Source organism: Vespula pensylvanica, chromosome 6 (genome assembly GCF_014466175.1).
Source record: "Vespula pensylvanica isolate Volc-1 chromosome 6, ASM1446617v1, whole genome shotgun sequence".
Classification (NCBI taxonomy): Eukaryota; Metazoa; Arthropoda; class Insecta; order Hymenoptera; family Vespidae; genus Vespula; species Vespula pensylvanica.
Window position 1 is genome coordinate 3,443,752 of NC_057690.1, and position 12,533 is coordinate 3,456,284.

At 27.0% G+C, this 12,533-nt stretch overlaps 3 protein-coding genes across 5 annotated transcripts in view; 2 read left to right on the forward strand and 1 right to left on the reverse strand.

Moving 5' to 3' along the window:
- Positions 1-1,344, forward strand: part of LOC122630270 (sodium-dependent nutrient amino acid transporter 1-like) — a 3,755-nt gene extending 2,411 nt beyond the window's left edge. For both annotated transcript variants that reach the window (XM_043814604.1, XM_043814605.1), the window contains exons 6-9: positions 25-391; positions 479-755; positions 831-925; positions 996-1,344. In XM_043814604.1, coding sequence (XP_043670539.1) covers positions 25-391; positions 479-755; positions 831-925; positions 996-1,133 — 877 coding nt within the window. In that variant the 3' untranslated portion in view covers positions 1,134-1,344. The remainder of the gene's footprint in view (positions 1-24; positions 392-478; positions 756-830; positions 926-995) is intronic.
- Positions 1,345-2,833: 1,489 nt separating this feature from the next.
- LOC122629922 (sodium-dependent nutrient amino acid transporter 1-like) lies at positions 2,834-7,737 on the forward strand. Of its 2 annotated transcripts, none has more exons than XM_043813827.1 (10): positions 2,834-3,085; positions 3,987-4,070; positions 4,467-4,749; positions 4,982-5,111; positions 5,218-5,589; positions 6,138-6,504; positions 6,750-6,849; positions 6,980-7,156; positions 7,298-7,392; positions 7,537-7,737. In XM_043813827.1, exons 1-10 carry the CDS (start codon positions 3,065-3,067, stop codon positions 7,669-7,671), a joined length of 1,764 nt encoding a protein of 587 aa, XP_043669762.1. In that variant the 5' UTR covers positions 2,834-3,064; the 3' UTR covers positions 7,672-7,737. The 2 variants fall into 2 exon arrangements, with proteins under 2 accessions (XP_043669762.1, XP_043669761.1); XM_043813826.1 differs by having other exon boundaries at positions 2,835-3,085; positions 4,895-5,111.
- Positions 7,738-8,119: 382 nt separating this feature from the next.
- LOC122629921 (sodium-dependent nutrient amino acid transporter 1-like) lies at positions 8,120-12,187 on the reverse strand. The gene is made up of 9 exons (XM_043813825.1): positions 12,064-12,187; positions 11,085-11,463; positions 10,706-10,988; positions 10,165-10,539; positions 9,744-9,933; positions 9,430-9,606; positions 9,237-9,336; positions 8,710-8,981; positions 8,120-8,334 (listed from the first exon to the last, which is right to left on the reverse strand). The coding sequence occupies exons 1-9, from the start codon at positions 12,076-12,078 to the stop codon at positions 8,170-8,172; spliced, it is 1,956 nt and encodes a 651-aa protein (XP_043669760.1). The 5' UTR covers positions 12,079-12,187; the 3' UTR covers positions 8,120-8,169.
- Positions 12,188-12,533: the final 346 nt, after the last annotated feature.

Below are 12,533 nucleotides of genomic sequence, written 5' to 3' on the forward strand. Positions count from 1 at the left end.
ATATCTGAATTTTTATTGTGAAAGGGACGTGATGATAGTAACTACATTAGACACATTTACCAGTCTAATCTCTGGCTGTACAATTTTTGGTATTCTTGGAAACTTAGCCCATGAAATGGGTGTTAATGACATATCCAAAGTAGTAAAAGGTGGAACTGGTCTGGCATTTATATCTTATCCAGAAGCTTTGACTAGATTCGACGTTGTACCACAAGTTTTCGCAGTCTTTTTCTTCATCATGATGTTTGTCCTTGGTACTGGAAGTGCCGTTGCTCTATGCGGCGCCGTATTTTCTATACTTAGCGATCATTTCCCAAAAGTACGCCAATGGGTCTTGGTTTTAATTCTCAGTATCGTTGGCTATTGTATCGGCCTTGTATACATCACTCCGGTATTTAAAGTTAATTTTATAATATAAGGAAAAAATTCTATTTGTATAATATATAATTAAATTATTAATATTCATTTATTTATTTAGGGTGGACAGTGGTTCGTTACTTTGGTCGATTACTATGGTGGAACGCTCGTTGCTATTATCATCGGTGTTCTTGAAATGATCACAATTTTTTGGATTTATGGTTTATCAAATTTTTTAAATGACATTGAGTTTATGTTAGGAAAAAAACCAACTTTTTATTGGCGAATGTGCTGGTCAATTATTACTCCAGTATTAATGATCGTTATATTACTTTACACGATCATTTCTTATCAGCCACCAACTTACGATGGCATGAATTTTCCAAATTATGCTTATGGTTCGTACAAATATAATTATTTAATGGAAATATATGAATCAATATTAACGATTTAATTTGAATAAATTATTGTAGGTATCGGATGGTTCCTAGTATTCATTGGTTTCAGTTTAATAGTAGCATGGTTCATTTATGAATTAATACACAACATGTCAACGTCAATCAGTGAAGTAAGTATGAAATAAAAATTAATTGATATAGAAAATTAATGAAATTTTGTAATTATTCTAATTATCTTAGACGCTGAAAGCAGCTTTAAGACCTTCAGAAAAAAAGTGGGGACCCAATGATCCTGCGACGAGAATAAAATGGCAAGATTTCATTTTTGAAAAAAAATTTCTACCTTCGAAAAGTCTAATCGAAAAATACTTTAAATAATACATATATGAATTAGATTAAGATATGAATATGTTTATAAGATATAAGATGTGAATAGTGAAATAATGCGTTATTAATTTTGCTCATATTGAGTTTTACGTATTACTTAAAATAATAAGAAACATGATTGTTCATTTAAATAATCGAATATAAAAGACAAGTGATTGTACGTGTGATTCTATGAGTGATTATACAAGTGATTTCTTTTCAATCGTCGTTATTTAATCATTTGTTCTTACGTTTTCATGAATAAATTTTACAATTTTTAATTGTTTAATTATCAATTTTTTTTCGCAAATTTTCATAAATAAGTTCTAACATTTTCAATGATTAATAATTTTGGAAAAAATGTTTAATAATTATGAAATTACTAATTTCTTATAAAATTTTTTTATAAATAAATTCTAAAATGTTGAATAATTAGAATATAAAAGAAAAATTAAGAAATAGTCGAATAAATTTTTTTCCATTTTGTCTTTATTCATTTATTTTTTGTAAATATTTTATATTGATTTATTAAATTTCTATTATTAGATATTTATCAAACAATTAATAATTGTAATGAGAAATTTGTATTGTCCCATGTATAAAATAATTAGATCGAGATTAAAATTATTAGGGAACAGGATGTTTGAAATATTTTTATTTATCTTTACAACCGAGTTTACGAAGCATAAAATTTATTTCGATAAGAATTTTCTGTCAGATCACTATCGTCTCTCATTTCCTTCATTATTAGCGTTTACACAGTTTATCTTAGATAGTATTGAAATGCCATAAGCATGATTATTAAATTCTATTTACTAGACTCGGCTTTCGAAATACGAAACGTTTGATACGATCATTTGATCATGCTGCGGTTTACAAAAAAATATATAAATAAATAAAAACATACGAGAAACAAGTAGAATAAGTAAGAAACTTCTTGGAATGGAAATTATTGATTTAACAAACAAATTTCTTTTTTCTAATTTTGTAAATTGTACAATTTAGACATAGAGAAATATTGATTTATCGAAATCATTTTCGATTACGAATACATCACAAAGTTAATCGGGCAACATTTTGGAATATAAATTATTTATTTAAGAGAAGAAAATGTGTCGAGGATGTGAACAAATTTTTTTTTACAGTCGAAATCGTGACAACTTAAAATAATTTTATATATTGGAAAACTTTTAATTAAATATTTGCACTTAAATTTTTGAAAAAAAAAAAAAATAAATCAATAAGAATAATTTCGAAATATTGATTCATCTGTGCAACATTATCGAACGGGTGAAATTTATTTAAAAAGAAAAAAGAAGAAAAAAGAAAGAAAAAAGAGAGAGAGAGAAAAAAATATTCAACAAAAATTATTTTTTCATCGAACTTAACGTCATAAAAATTTCAACAAATTTTAATAAAATATTTGTAGTGAAAAAGAAAAAAAAAAAAAAAGCACCGACCGATTAAGAAAGTTTTCGAATTGTTGATTTATTGAAATTATTTGAACTCGTGGAAGAAAGTATAAATAAAAAGGATAATCTTTCGAAATACATATTGCATGTGTATAAAAGTGTACACACATACATATATACAGCTTCCCCCCCACGTATCATAAACACATGCATGAATATATATACATACGCATATATATATATGTGTGTGTGTGTGTGTGTGTGTGCTTGTATTATAATCATCATTAGTACGAGTCTAATATATATTGATAAGTACAGACAAAGGAGGTAGTAGACACTTTTTAAAATGTAAGCGACATTCCTACTGAAAGAGATTTGCCAGTCTCTCTAGTTCCGTCAACTTGCTAGGACGTATTTATATTATCGTGGAACGAGAAAAGTATAGTGTATCTATGTTCGTGTGTGCGTGCGTGCATATGCGTATGCTTATATAAAAAATCTCGTGCGTATTGATACGATAAGAAAGAAAATATGCGACATTCTAAACCTAAGGTTCGTCGAACAATATACTAATTATTACTAATTATATTGGACATTTTCGAAATTTCTCATTAAAATTCGAATAGGTATTAATGAATTATTTTTTAGATTTATAATTTTTTTCTATCGTAAGTGTACAGCAAGCGTTATTTGCGAGAATATTATTTATTGAAAGTGTTGTTACGACAAAGATTGAAGTGATCTGTTAATACTTCCATATCGCATTTGATATAGTGATCGTTTCGCTGCATTTCTTCGATTTTTTTAATATAAAAAGTATTTTTTTGTTATTGTTATTATTATTTTCTTTTTGTTTTCATTATCTTCCAATTTACAATATTATTTATTCTTGTTTTCTTCTTTTTTTTTCTTAAAAAAAAAAAAAAAAAATTGACAACTTTTTACAGTAATCCATATTATCTTTATAGGACGTAAATATTTGTATTGCTAACAGAATATAATTGTTAATTCACATAAAATTTCTTCGAAATGATGCTTACTTGTATTATTTGACTTGAAGAAAATTCCATAATGACGTATATCAAGAATAAGATAATTCTAAACCGTACAATCATAAATTCTATTAATAATTTGTTTCTTTTGATGCTTAATTTTTATTGGAAGAAAAATAATTACAAGTTTAGAAACGAAGAAGAAATATACAGAGTAATAAATTACATAATCGACTATAGTTGCGTAATGTAATTGATGAAATTGACATAAAGAGCATTTAATTTACATAATTTTTTTGAGACATTGATGATAGGATCGATGATTAATGATATTTAAAATTTATATATTTTTAATATTTCACACACACATACGCATGATATTTTTTAATATACACAAATGTGAAAACGAAGAATGAAAAGAAATTGATAAATAAATGAATAAATACGTATATTTTTAATAGAACAATGACATTAATAACGAAGAGACACCCGGAGTATACACTCTATCCGTTATATCAGACAATAGAAATAATCTCGATATCGGGGTAAGTTCGAAAAACTAATTATTATATAAGATATATGAATCATATATTTATTTAAATACAACATTTATTACGAGTCGAAGCATGACATAATATAATATAAGATGGTCCAAAATTGTTCTGATTTAAAAAATCCAGGTATCTGCAAAAAAAAAGGCTTTTCACGCTTGTAATTTTACTGTCGGATAAAAAAAAGATTGATCTAAAAATTTTCGAAAAAGTAACAGTTAATTTTTGAAACAATAATTTTCGATATATTTAAACCTATTTAAAAACTTTTGGCCTCCACTTTATATACCATTCATTTATCTATTAAATACATTTATGTATTGTCAATATTAATATTTATTTATTGATGATTTAATGACATGAAATTTAATCATATATGCATCTTCGTAGACTTCAACAACCGTATTGGTGCCTGATCAAATAGAGAAAGAGAGAGCTCAATGGGGAAGTGAATTAGAATTTTTGATGTCTTGCGTAGCTTTTTCTGTTGGCCTTGGAAATATTTGGAGGTTTCCATATACAGCATACGAAAATGGCGGCGGAGCCTTCTTAATACCTTATATAATAGTTCTATTTATAATAGGAAAGCCACTTTATTACATGGAAATGATATTGGGACAGTTCAGTAGTTGTTCTTGCATCGACATTTGGTCGTTATCACCAGCTTTCAAAGGTTATAAAGATATATAAATTTATTCAAATAACATAATACGTGATATAAAATTTGTAAAATCGAATTAATTAATTAATTGGCTTTGTACTTTATTTATTTTTCTGTTCTTTGTTCTTTTTTGTTATATATTTTTAATGCATTGTAGGTATTGGCTATGGCATTACTATATCAGTATTTGGAGTAATCACTTATTATTCAGCTCTTATGGCGTTGATAATGTATTATATGATAGAAAGTTTTCAATCAGTACTTCCATGGTCTTATTGCTGGGATGATTGGGGTGACATTTGTTTCGATAGTACGTTGACGGGGAATCAAACGAACAATGACAATAAAAGTAGCTCGGCTGAGTTATACTTTAGGTTCTTTTATTTGATTTAATTTATAATAGAATGTATAACGTACATGACATCTTAATTATTATATAAAAATTGATAAGTAAACATTAATATATTTATTTTTGTTCAGGAAAGTAGTATTAAAAGAAACCAACATAGATGATGGATTAGGAACGCCATCTTGGAAATTAGTATTGTCTTTATTAGCAAGCTGGCTATTCGTTTATGGTGTAATATCGAAAGGTGTAAAAAGTAGTGGAAAAGTCGCTTACTTTTTAGCTCTGTTTCCTTACATCATTATGATTTGTCTGTTGATAAGAGGTGTAACCTTGAACGGTGCCATTAATGGTATAATCTTTTTATTCGAACCAACGTGGAGTAAAATTTTTGATCCATCGGTTTGGTATGCAGCTGTTACACAATCATTTTTTTCTCTTGGTGTTTGTTTCGGTGCCGTCACCATGTATTCCTCTTATAATAATTTTGATCACAATGTATCAAGGTAGGTGAAATTACTATAATCATTTTTGATTCATATGTCTGACGATTCGATCTATATCTTTCTAAGATTACGTAAACTATTGTGCATCAAATAATACAATTTCGGAGATTCATATTACATATTACAATATACTTTATATACGTGTTTATACCTATGAACTTATATATATCTCTTGAGATTGGTACGAATATAAATATTGTAGATATCGATTCTATCTATCGATCCATCGATCTATACTATTATTATGTAATTATTATATAATATAATATTTATTTAAAATTGTAATATGATACATTATATACAGATTTTATTTATAATAATAATTTTTAACAACAATAATTGGTAATAATAATAATTTTATATATATATATATATATCTATATATCTTTACTCTGTCGATCAAATTAATATACAAAACCAAAAAAATAACGCTGCGATATACCTGTCCTCGATTACATCATTAAAATTGATCGATCGTATAGATCATTCGATGCACGATAGTTCAAATCATTGCAATATTTTTAATATATCATTTATTTTATTAACAGAGATTGCATGATAGTTACTACAATGGATCTTTGTACCAGTTTAATGGCTGGTACCACAATATTTAGTATACTAGGCAACCTAGCTTACGAAATCGGTAGCGATGATGTCAGTAACGTAGTAAGAGCTGGGACTGGTTTGGCATTTATTTCATATCCCGAAGCATTAGCCAAGTTCACGGCCACCCAACAACTTTTCTCTGTTTTATTTTTTCTAATGCTCTTTGTCTTAGGCGTTGGTACGATAGTTGCCTTTAGTAACGTTATCATCAGTGTTATTAAGGATCAATTTCCTCATATCAGCCAATGGAAGATATCTGCTTGCTTTTGTTTCATTAGTTTTCTGATTGGCATCGTTTATTGTACTCCGGTAAGTGACGTATATATCCATAAAAGATTTACAATTAATTATTTAATTGATTTTTATTTTATTAATACAACGACTGGATCAAAAACAAGTTCCTAGGGCGATATTAAAAATTAATTAGATTATTTGTCCGAAAAAAAAAATTTTCTTGACGAATAACGAACAAGGATCAATAATTGATTTTCAATATCATCTAGGAACACTTTTAGCCCATCCTTAATATCTATCATATTTATTTTTCTCTACAGGGTGGACAATATATTCTCAACTTGATTGATTATTTTTGCGGAACGTTTATTGTAGTTATACTTGCGTCATTCGAAGTAATTGCGATATCATGGATATACGGTATAATTATATTGTATAATTATTTTATATTGTGTCTTACGAATATTGTTATCTTTTTATTGATATGACTCGAATTATTTTTAGGAGGGATTCGTTGTTTTCCTTCACTTTATGTAATACATTTTTTCAGGTATCGACAATTTCATTGACGACATTGAATTTATGTGCGGTACCAGACCATCCTTTTATTGGAGATTTTGTTGGGGTATTTTGACGCCAATGTCTTTGTTTGTCATTTTAATCTATTTTCTATTTAGTATGACACCATTGACATATAATAATGAGTATTATCCTGATGCTGCGTACGGTACGTTTATTTTCCTCTTTGGTTGAGATATTTTAAATTTGAAAAAAAATTCCAATTTTTATATTGTACTTTGTTTTATTTCTTTGTTTCTTGTTTTTTTTTTTGTGAAGCTGGTGGTTTTTGTTTTTTTCTCATTTTTAGCTGCTGGTTGGATAATTCTGATTTTCGGTTCGGCACAACTTCCTATATGGATGTTTATTGAAATTATAAACAATAAAAATACATCACTGTTTGCTGTAAGTAAATTTGTTATTTTTCTTTTTTTTTTTTATAATATTTATGTATAATTGTTAAAATTTTTAATGAATAATTTAATAGTTTAAGCAAATATTTGAAGTATATCTTTTTAATGCGATGGTATAATCATAGTAATTTTGTAGGCATTTACGGCGAAGAGTAGTTGGGGTCCAAAAAATAAGAAAAAATATAAAGAATGGAAAGATTTTAAAGAATTGAAAAGAAATTCTAATAAAGGACGATCGAAATTATTCCAATTTTTGTTCGGTAGGCAGTGAAAAAAAAATAAGAAAGAAAAGAAGGGAAAAAAAAAGAACAATTTTTATTATTCGTACGTATAATAACATTTTTATTTGAATCAAAAATACAATCGACAGTATTTGATCGCGGAATAATGGTTTTTTTTCTTTATAATAAATAATTTTAATTGTTTATTAATTTTTTTGATTATCACTATTGTAATTTTTTGTGACAGATTTGTTATTAGCAATTCAGTTATTATATATAATATCGATATATATACATATGCATATATATATATATATATCCATACATATTATTATATCCTCTTTGACTTATACGCAAATATATATACAATTTTTTTATCATTTTTATCACAGAACAAATAGTTCTTAATCGTTCAAATTTTTATCTTTTCAGCCTTGTCATTTTTAATTTACTTGAGAAAATGTCGTAGATCTTTTTTTTTGTTCTTTTTTGTTCTTTTTTTTCTTTTTTTTTTTTTTTTTTTAGACAAAAGTAGGTCTACTTTGGTTTCAACTTAAAAGATCAAAAACAATTCGAATTGTTTGCAACCATTTTGATCGATTTCTCATATTTCTAATTTTCATTTTTTCCTCTTTAAACGTTACCCATTGTTTTCGATAATTCATTTCTTTCGGTCCCCATTGGGATGTTGGCTGGAAAGCTTTTGTAATCATCTGTAAAAAAAAAGAAGAAATATCTGAATTGTAAATGTATATAGATAATAGTAAATCTTTTTTGTTTAGAAAAAAAATTGTATTATGTATAAAGTAAAAAAGTTGTATAAAGTATTACTTATTGTTAGTAGTCGTGTAATATTATATTATGTAATATAATAATTAATATTATATAATTAATTATAATTTTTGTATAATATATAATTATGAATTATTATAATGTAACTTTATTAAATATAATTTTGTATATAATACGATCTAATTATATTATATACTATTATATCATATTATTATATGTATTGTATTAAATAAATATAAAAAATTAAAAATTAATTTTCAAGATTTTTTTCAAATCAAAAACAAACAATAGTATACCTTTTTTAATGGCAAATGCCTGTTTTTTAGTATAGCCAACAGCATCCAAATTGGTATTTGTAGTACACCAATACAAAGTATTATTATACCAGCAGCATGTGCAGCTGTTGGAAAAGTTTTTCCAGCATAAACCAAAGGTGGAAGATTTACGACAGTATAAAAGAAAATGGTGATCAATATAACGGGTGTTATTATGAACCAACAAATTTTCCAAAACATACTTGCTTTCATATCTAACATGAACTCTATGTCGTCGACGAAATTTTCGATTCCTGTGTATATTTAATAAAATAATTAATTAAGTACAACATTTATTTAGTTAAAACTTAGATTAAACTTTTTGCATATTTAATATAAATAATTATGTATTTACAATATAAATCAAATAGAAAGAAACACGATGAAACGACATATCGTAATAATATAACTAATAATAAAATTTATACATATATAATATTATATAAATATATATATATATATATATAATGTTAAAATTAAACTAAATACAAATTTATCTTTAAACTCACCGTATACGTGAATGATACCAATCATTTCAAAAGTAGCTAAAATGAACACAACAAAGGAAGTGCCATAATAATCAGCTAAAACAAGAACCCATTGTCCACCCTAAAGATAAATAAGATTATTAAAAAAGAAAAAAAAAAAAAAGGAGAAGATTGATCAAGATCTTTAGATAAGATTAAGAAAAATCATTTATACCGGTGTGACGTATATTATTGCAATTAAAAATCCAAGAGAACACAATGGTAAAACAATTTGCCAAGTTTTCAGATTCGGAAATTGTTCATTCAGGATCACATGAAGACTCGTTGTCATACCCACCGAACTACCAATTCCGAGAACAAACATCATGACGAAGAAGAGAACGGAAAATAACTGCAAGGTTGAATATTGATTTTTTTTGTTGTCTTTCTTTCTTTCTTTTTTTTTTTTTTGTTTTTACTAAACTTATAAAAAAGAAAATTATTATAGATAAATTAAGGTCCTTCGATATGTTTACTTAAAAAATTTACCTGAGGTAGGACTTCGAATTTAGCAATTGCATCAGGATAGGAAATGAACGCGAGACCAGTACCATCTTTTACCACCGTACCTATATCCTTAATGTCCATTTCGTAGGCAAGGTTGCCGAGGATTCCAAAAATTGCACAGCCTGCGATCATGCTGGTGATTGTGTCCAATGTCGTAATGATCATGGCATCTCTATTTTTGCAAAAAAAAAAAAAAAAGTTTGATGATTTGTTCATCAACACTTATTTTTTAGTAAATTGTTTTAATAACATTTTTCTCATTAATCGCTTTTGAAAAGTTTATATTGGTTTTAATAATAAGCCGATAATTAATGTTTCAGTAATTTTTTGATACATTCATATTGCAAATTACGATATCATTGAATTATTGACGATAAAAAAAATTATGGAAATTACAACGAACCTGTAAATGTTATGTTTGAATTCATTGTTAGTCGAGTAAGTGACAATCGCACCAAAACAAACGGATAATGAAAAGAAACATTGGGTCACTGCAGCGTACCAAACTTCAGGTTTCAACAACATATCCCATTGTGGTGTAATAAAAAATAGTATACCATTGGCAGCACCATCCAATGTTACAGCACGTATTAGCAACGCTATTAAAATTATGTAAGGAAAGATCGCTAGAAAATAAGATGCTCTCCCTGTACTTTTCGCACCTTGGAAAATGATTATGCAAACTGAGACCCAACATCCAAACAGACAAAGTGTTAACTTCCAATCTGGTAATCCAATTCCGTCCTCGATGTTGCCTTTTTCGTGTAATACTGTGTTTCTAATATGAAAAATGATTTTTTCTCTCTTTTTTTTTTTTGTTTTATCATTACATAAAATTAGTTATTATAATTTTTTGTTAAAATAACTATTAAATGATTCTTCAAAATATTTGTTCAATAAACTTGATTAAAATATAAAAAAAAAAAAAAAAAAAAAATACTCACAAAAAGTAAAGTTCAGCAGAACTTCGATAAACCGAGTTATTCAAAGTATGATCGAGTTTATGGGAGGAGTAATTTCCCTTTAAAAATGACGCATCGTTTATCGTCATTGTATTTTTTCTTTTGCTGGACGAATCGATACAATATGGTCCCCATTCTTCAAGACACTTTGCCCAAGGTAATTCAATGGAAAATGATGCAATCAAATAGTAAAGAGTTAGAGCCATTAACGAACTGTAATAAGTTGCTAAAACGATCGTTGAAGAAAACTGAGCCCAACCAACACCTAAAATACAATATCTTGTTAATAATTTTTATTAATTATTCTTTAATATTCGATAGAAAAAAGATAATAATAATAATAATAATTATGATTAGATACCAACAAAAGCAGGTGAAACATTCCAAACGCGAATCGAAGAACGTCCAGAAAATTGTCCCATTATCATTTCCAAAAAATAAAATGGTTTACCAACAAGAAAGAGCAGGATTATATATGGTATTAGAAATGCACCACCGCCATTTTTATAAGCAATAAATGGAAATCTCCAAATATTACCAAAACCGACTGACATAGCGATGCAAGACATTAAAAATTCAATACTATTGTTCCAAGATCCTTGAGTTTTATTCTCCTCTTGCGATTGTTCTAAGTCCTCTAATTCTCGAGATTCATTTTGTTCATTATTAGATCTTTGAATGTCTCTTTCATTAATAATTTCAAACGATGGATTGTCATAGCTCGATTGATTTTCATTTTTCTGAAAAATGATTACAATTATAAATCATGAAAAAAATATTATTTTCGTGATTTATTTTTAAATAATCGAAATTTATTAAAACATTACGATACAATTATTATATAATTATTCATAATTTATTTTTGAAACGATCGAAATCTTTAAGAACTGATATAAAAAAGTGGAAAAGAATAAAAGCACAAGTATTGAAATTATAAAAAGTAAAATTCTTCCATTCTCTCCTTCTCTTTTTTTCCTTTCTCTTTCTCTCTTTCTTTCTCTCTTTCTCTGATTACATTATTACTTCGTTGACTCAACAATTATGAAGCACCTGTAGCACGTTAACGAGAATATCACGAATATCGTCCCGACAATTAAAGCCATCGTTGAACACTGTTTATCGACGATCGTAAAATTTATTGCTGTACAAGTCTTTCTTCAGATGCGAACAGATCATATATGTTCGTTCAGGAAGAAAAGATTTCACATGATGATGTCATTATTTGATGACTTGCAATATGGATTAGTACGTCGACTTTTATTTATTAAGTTAAAAATTTATCTTCTCCTTTACAAAAAATTTTATAAATGATAACCATCTTTCAATCCGTGATAACTCACCGTATTTTTCGACATATCACAAAACGAACGGAAAAACTTTAACAAATTTAATTTATTCCAATTCAAACTTTCTAATATGGTTATCCACACACGAATAAGAAATTCTCGGGAAGTAATTTCAATAAAGTATTGCTATCAAAACGCTTTTTTATAAGCTACGAAATATTATCTGTTACTATAACGATAAAGAGATAATAAATATCTCTCGATAGAGATATTTATAGGAAAAGGGAAAGGAAAGAAAAGAAAAAAGCTGTTAAGCAGACGTTGAAATCGTGGAGATCCTAAAGTATATAAAAGATAGATAAACGTATAACTTTATCAATATCTCCCAAACTATGACATTTCCTTAAGATCGATAAATCTTGCAAAAGACTATGTAATAGATTGTACGTACGTAATGTACATACTTTTTTATTAAGATGTATATATTATATATATATATATATATATATATGCGTGCGTGTGTG

What these genes read in the sequence shown, in the direction of transcription:
- LOC122629921 (XM_043813825.1), bottom strand. An exon ending in TGTTTCACCTGCTTTTGTTG is followed by an intron (nt 10,989 to 11,084) that starts GTATCTAATCAT and finishes ATTGTATTTTAG; the next exon opens with GTGTTGGTTGGGCTCAGTTT. An exon ending in TGGTATCATTCACGTATACG is followed by an intron (nt 8,982 to 9,236) that starts GTGAGTTTAAAG and finishes AAATATACACAG; the next exon opens with GAATCGAAAATTTCGTCGAC.
- LOC122629922 (XM_043813826.1), top strand. Translation starts at nt 3,065, where the DNA reads ATGCGACATTCTAAACCTAAG. An exon ending in TGCGACATTCTAAACCTAAG is followed by an intron (nt 3,086 to 3,986) that starts GTTCGTCGAACA and finishes TATTTTTAATAG; the next exon opens with AACAATGACATTAATAACGA. An exon ending in GTTATCACCAGCTTTCAAAG is followed by an intron (nt 4,750 to 4,894) that starts GTTATAAAGATA and finishes AATGCATTGTAG; the next exon opens with GTATTGGCTATGGCATTACT.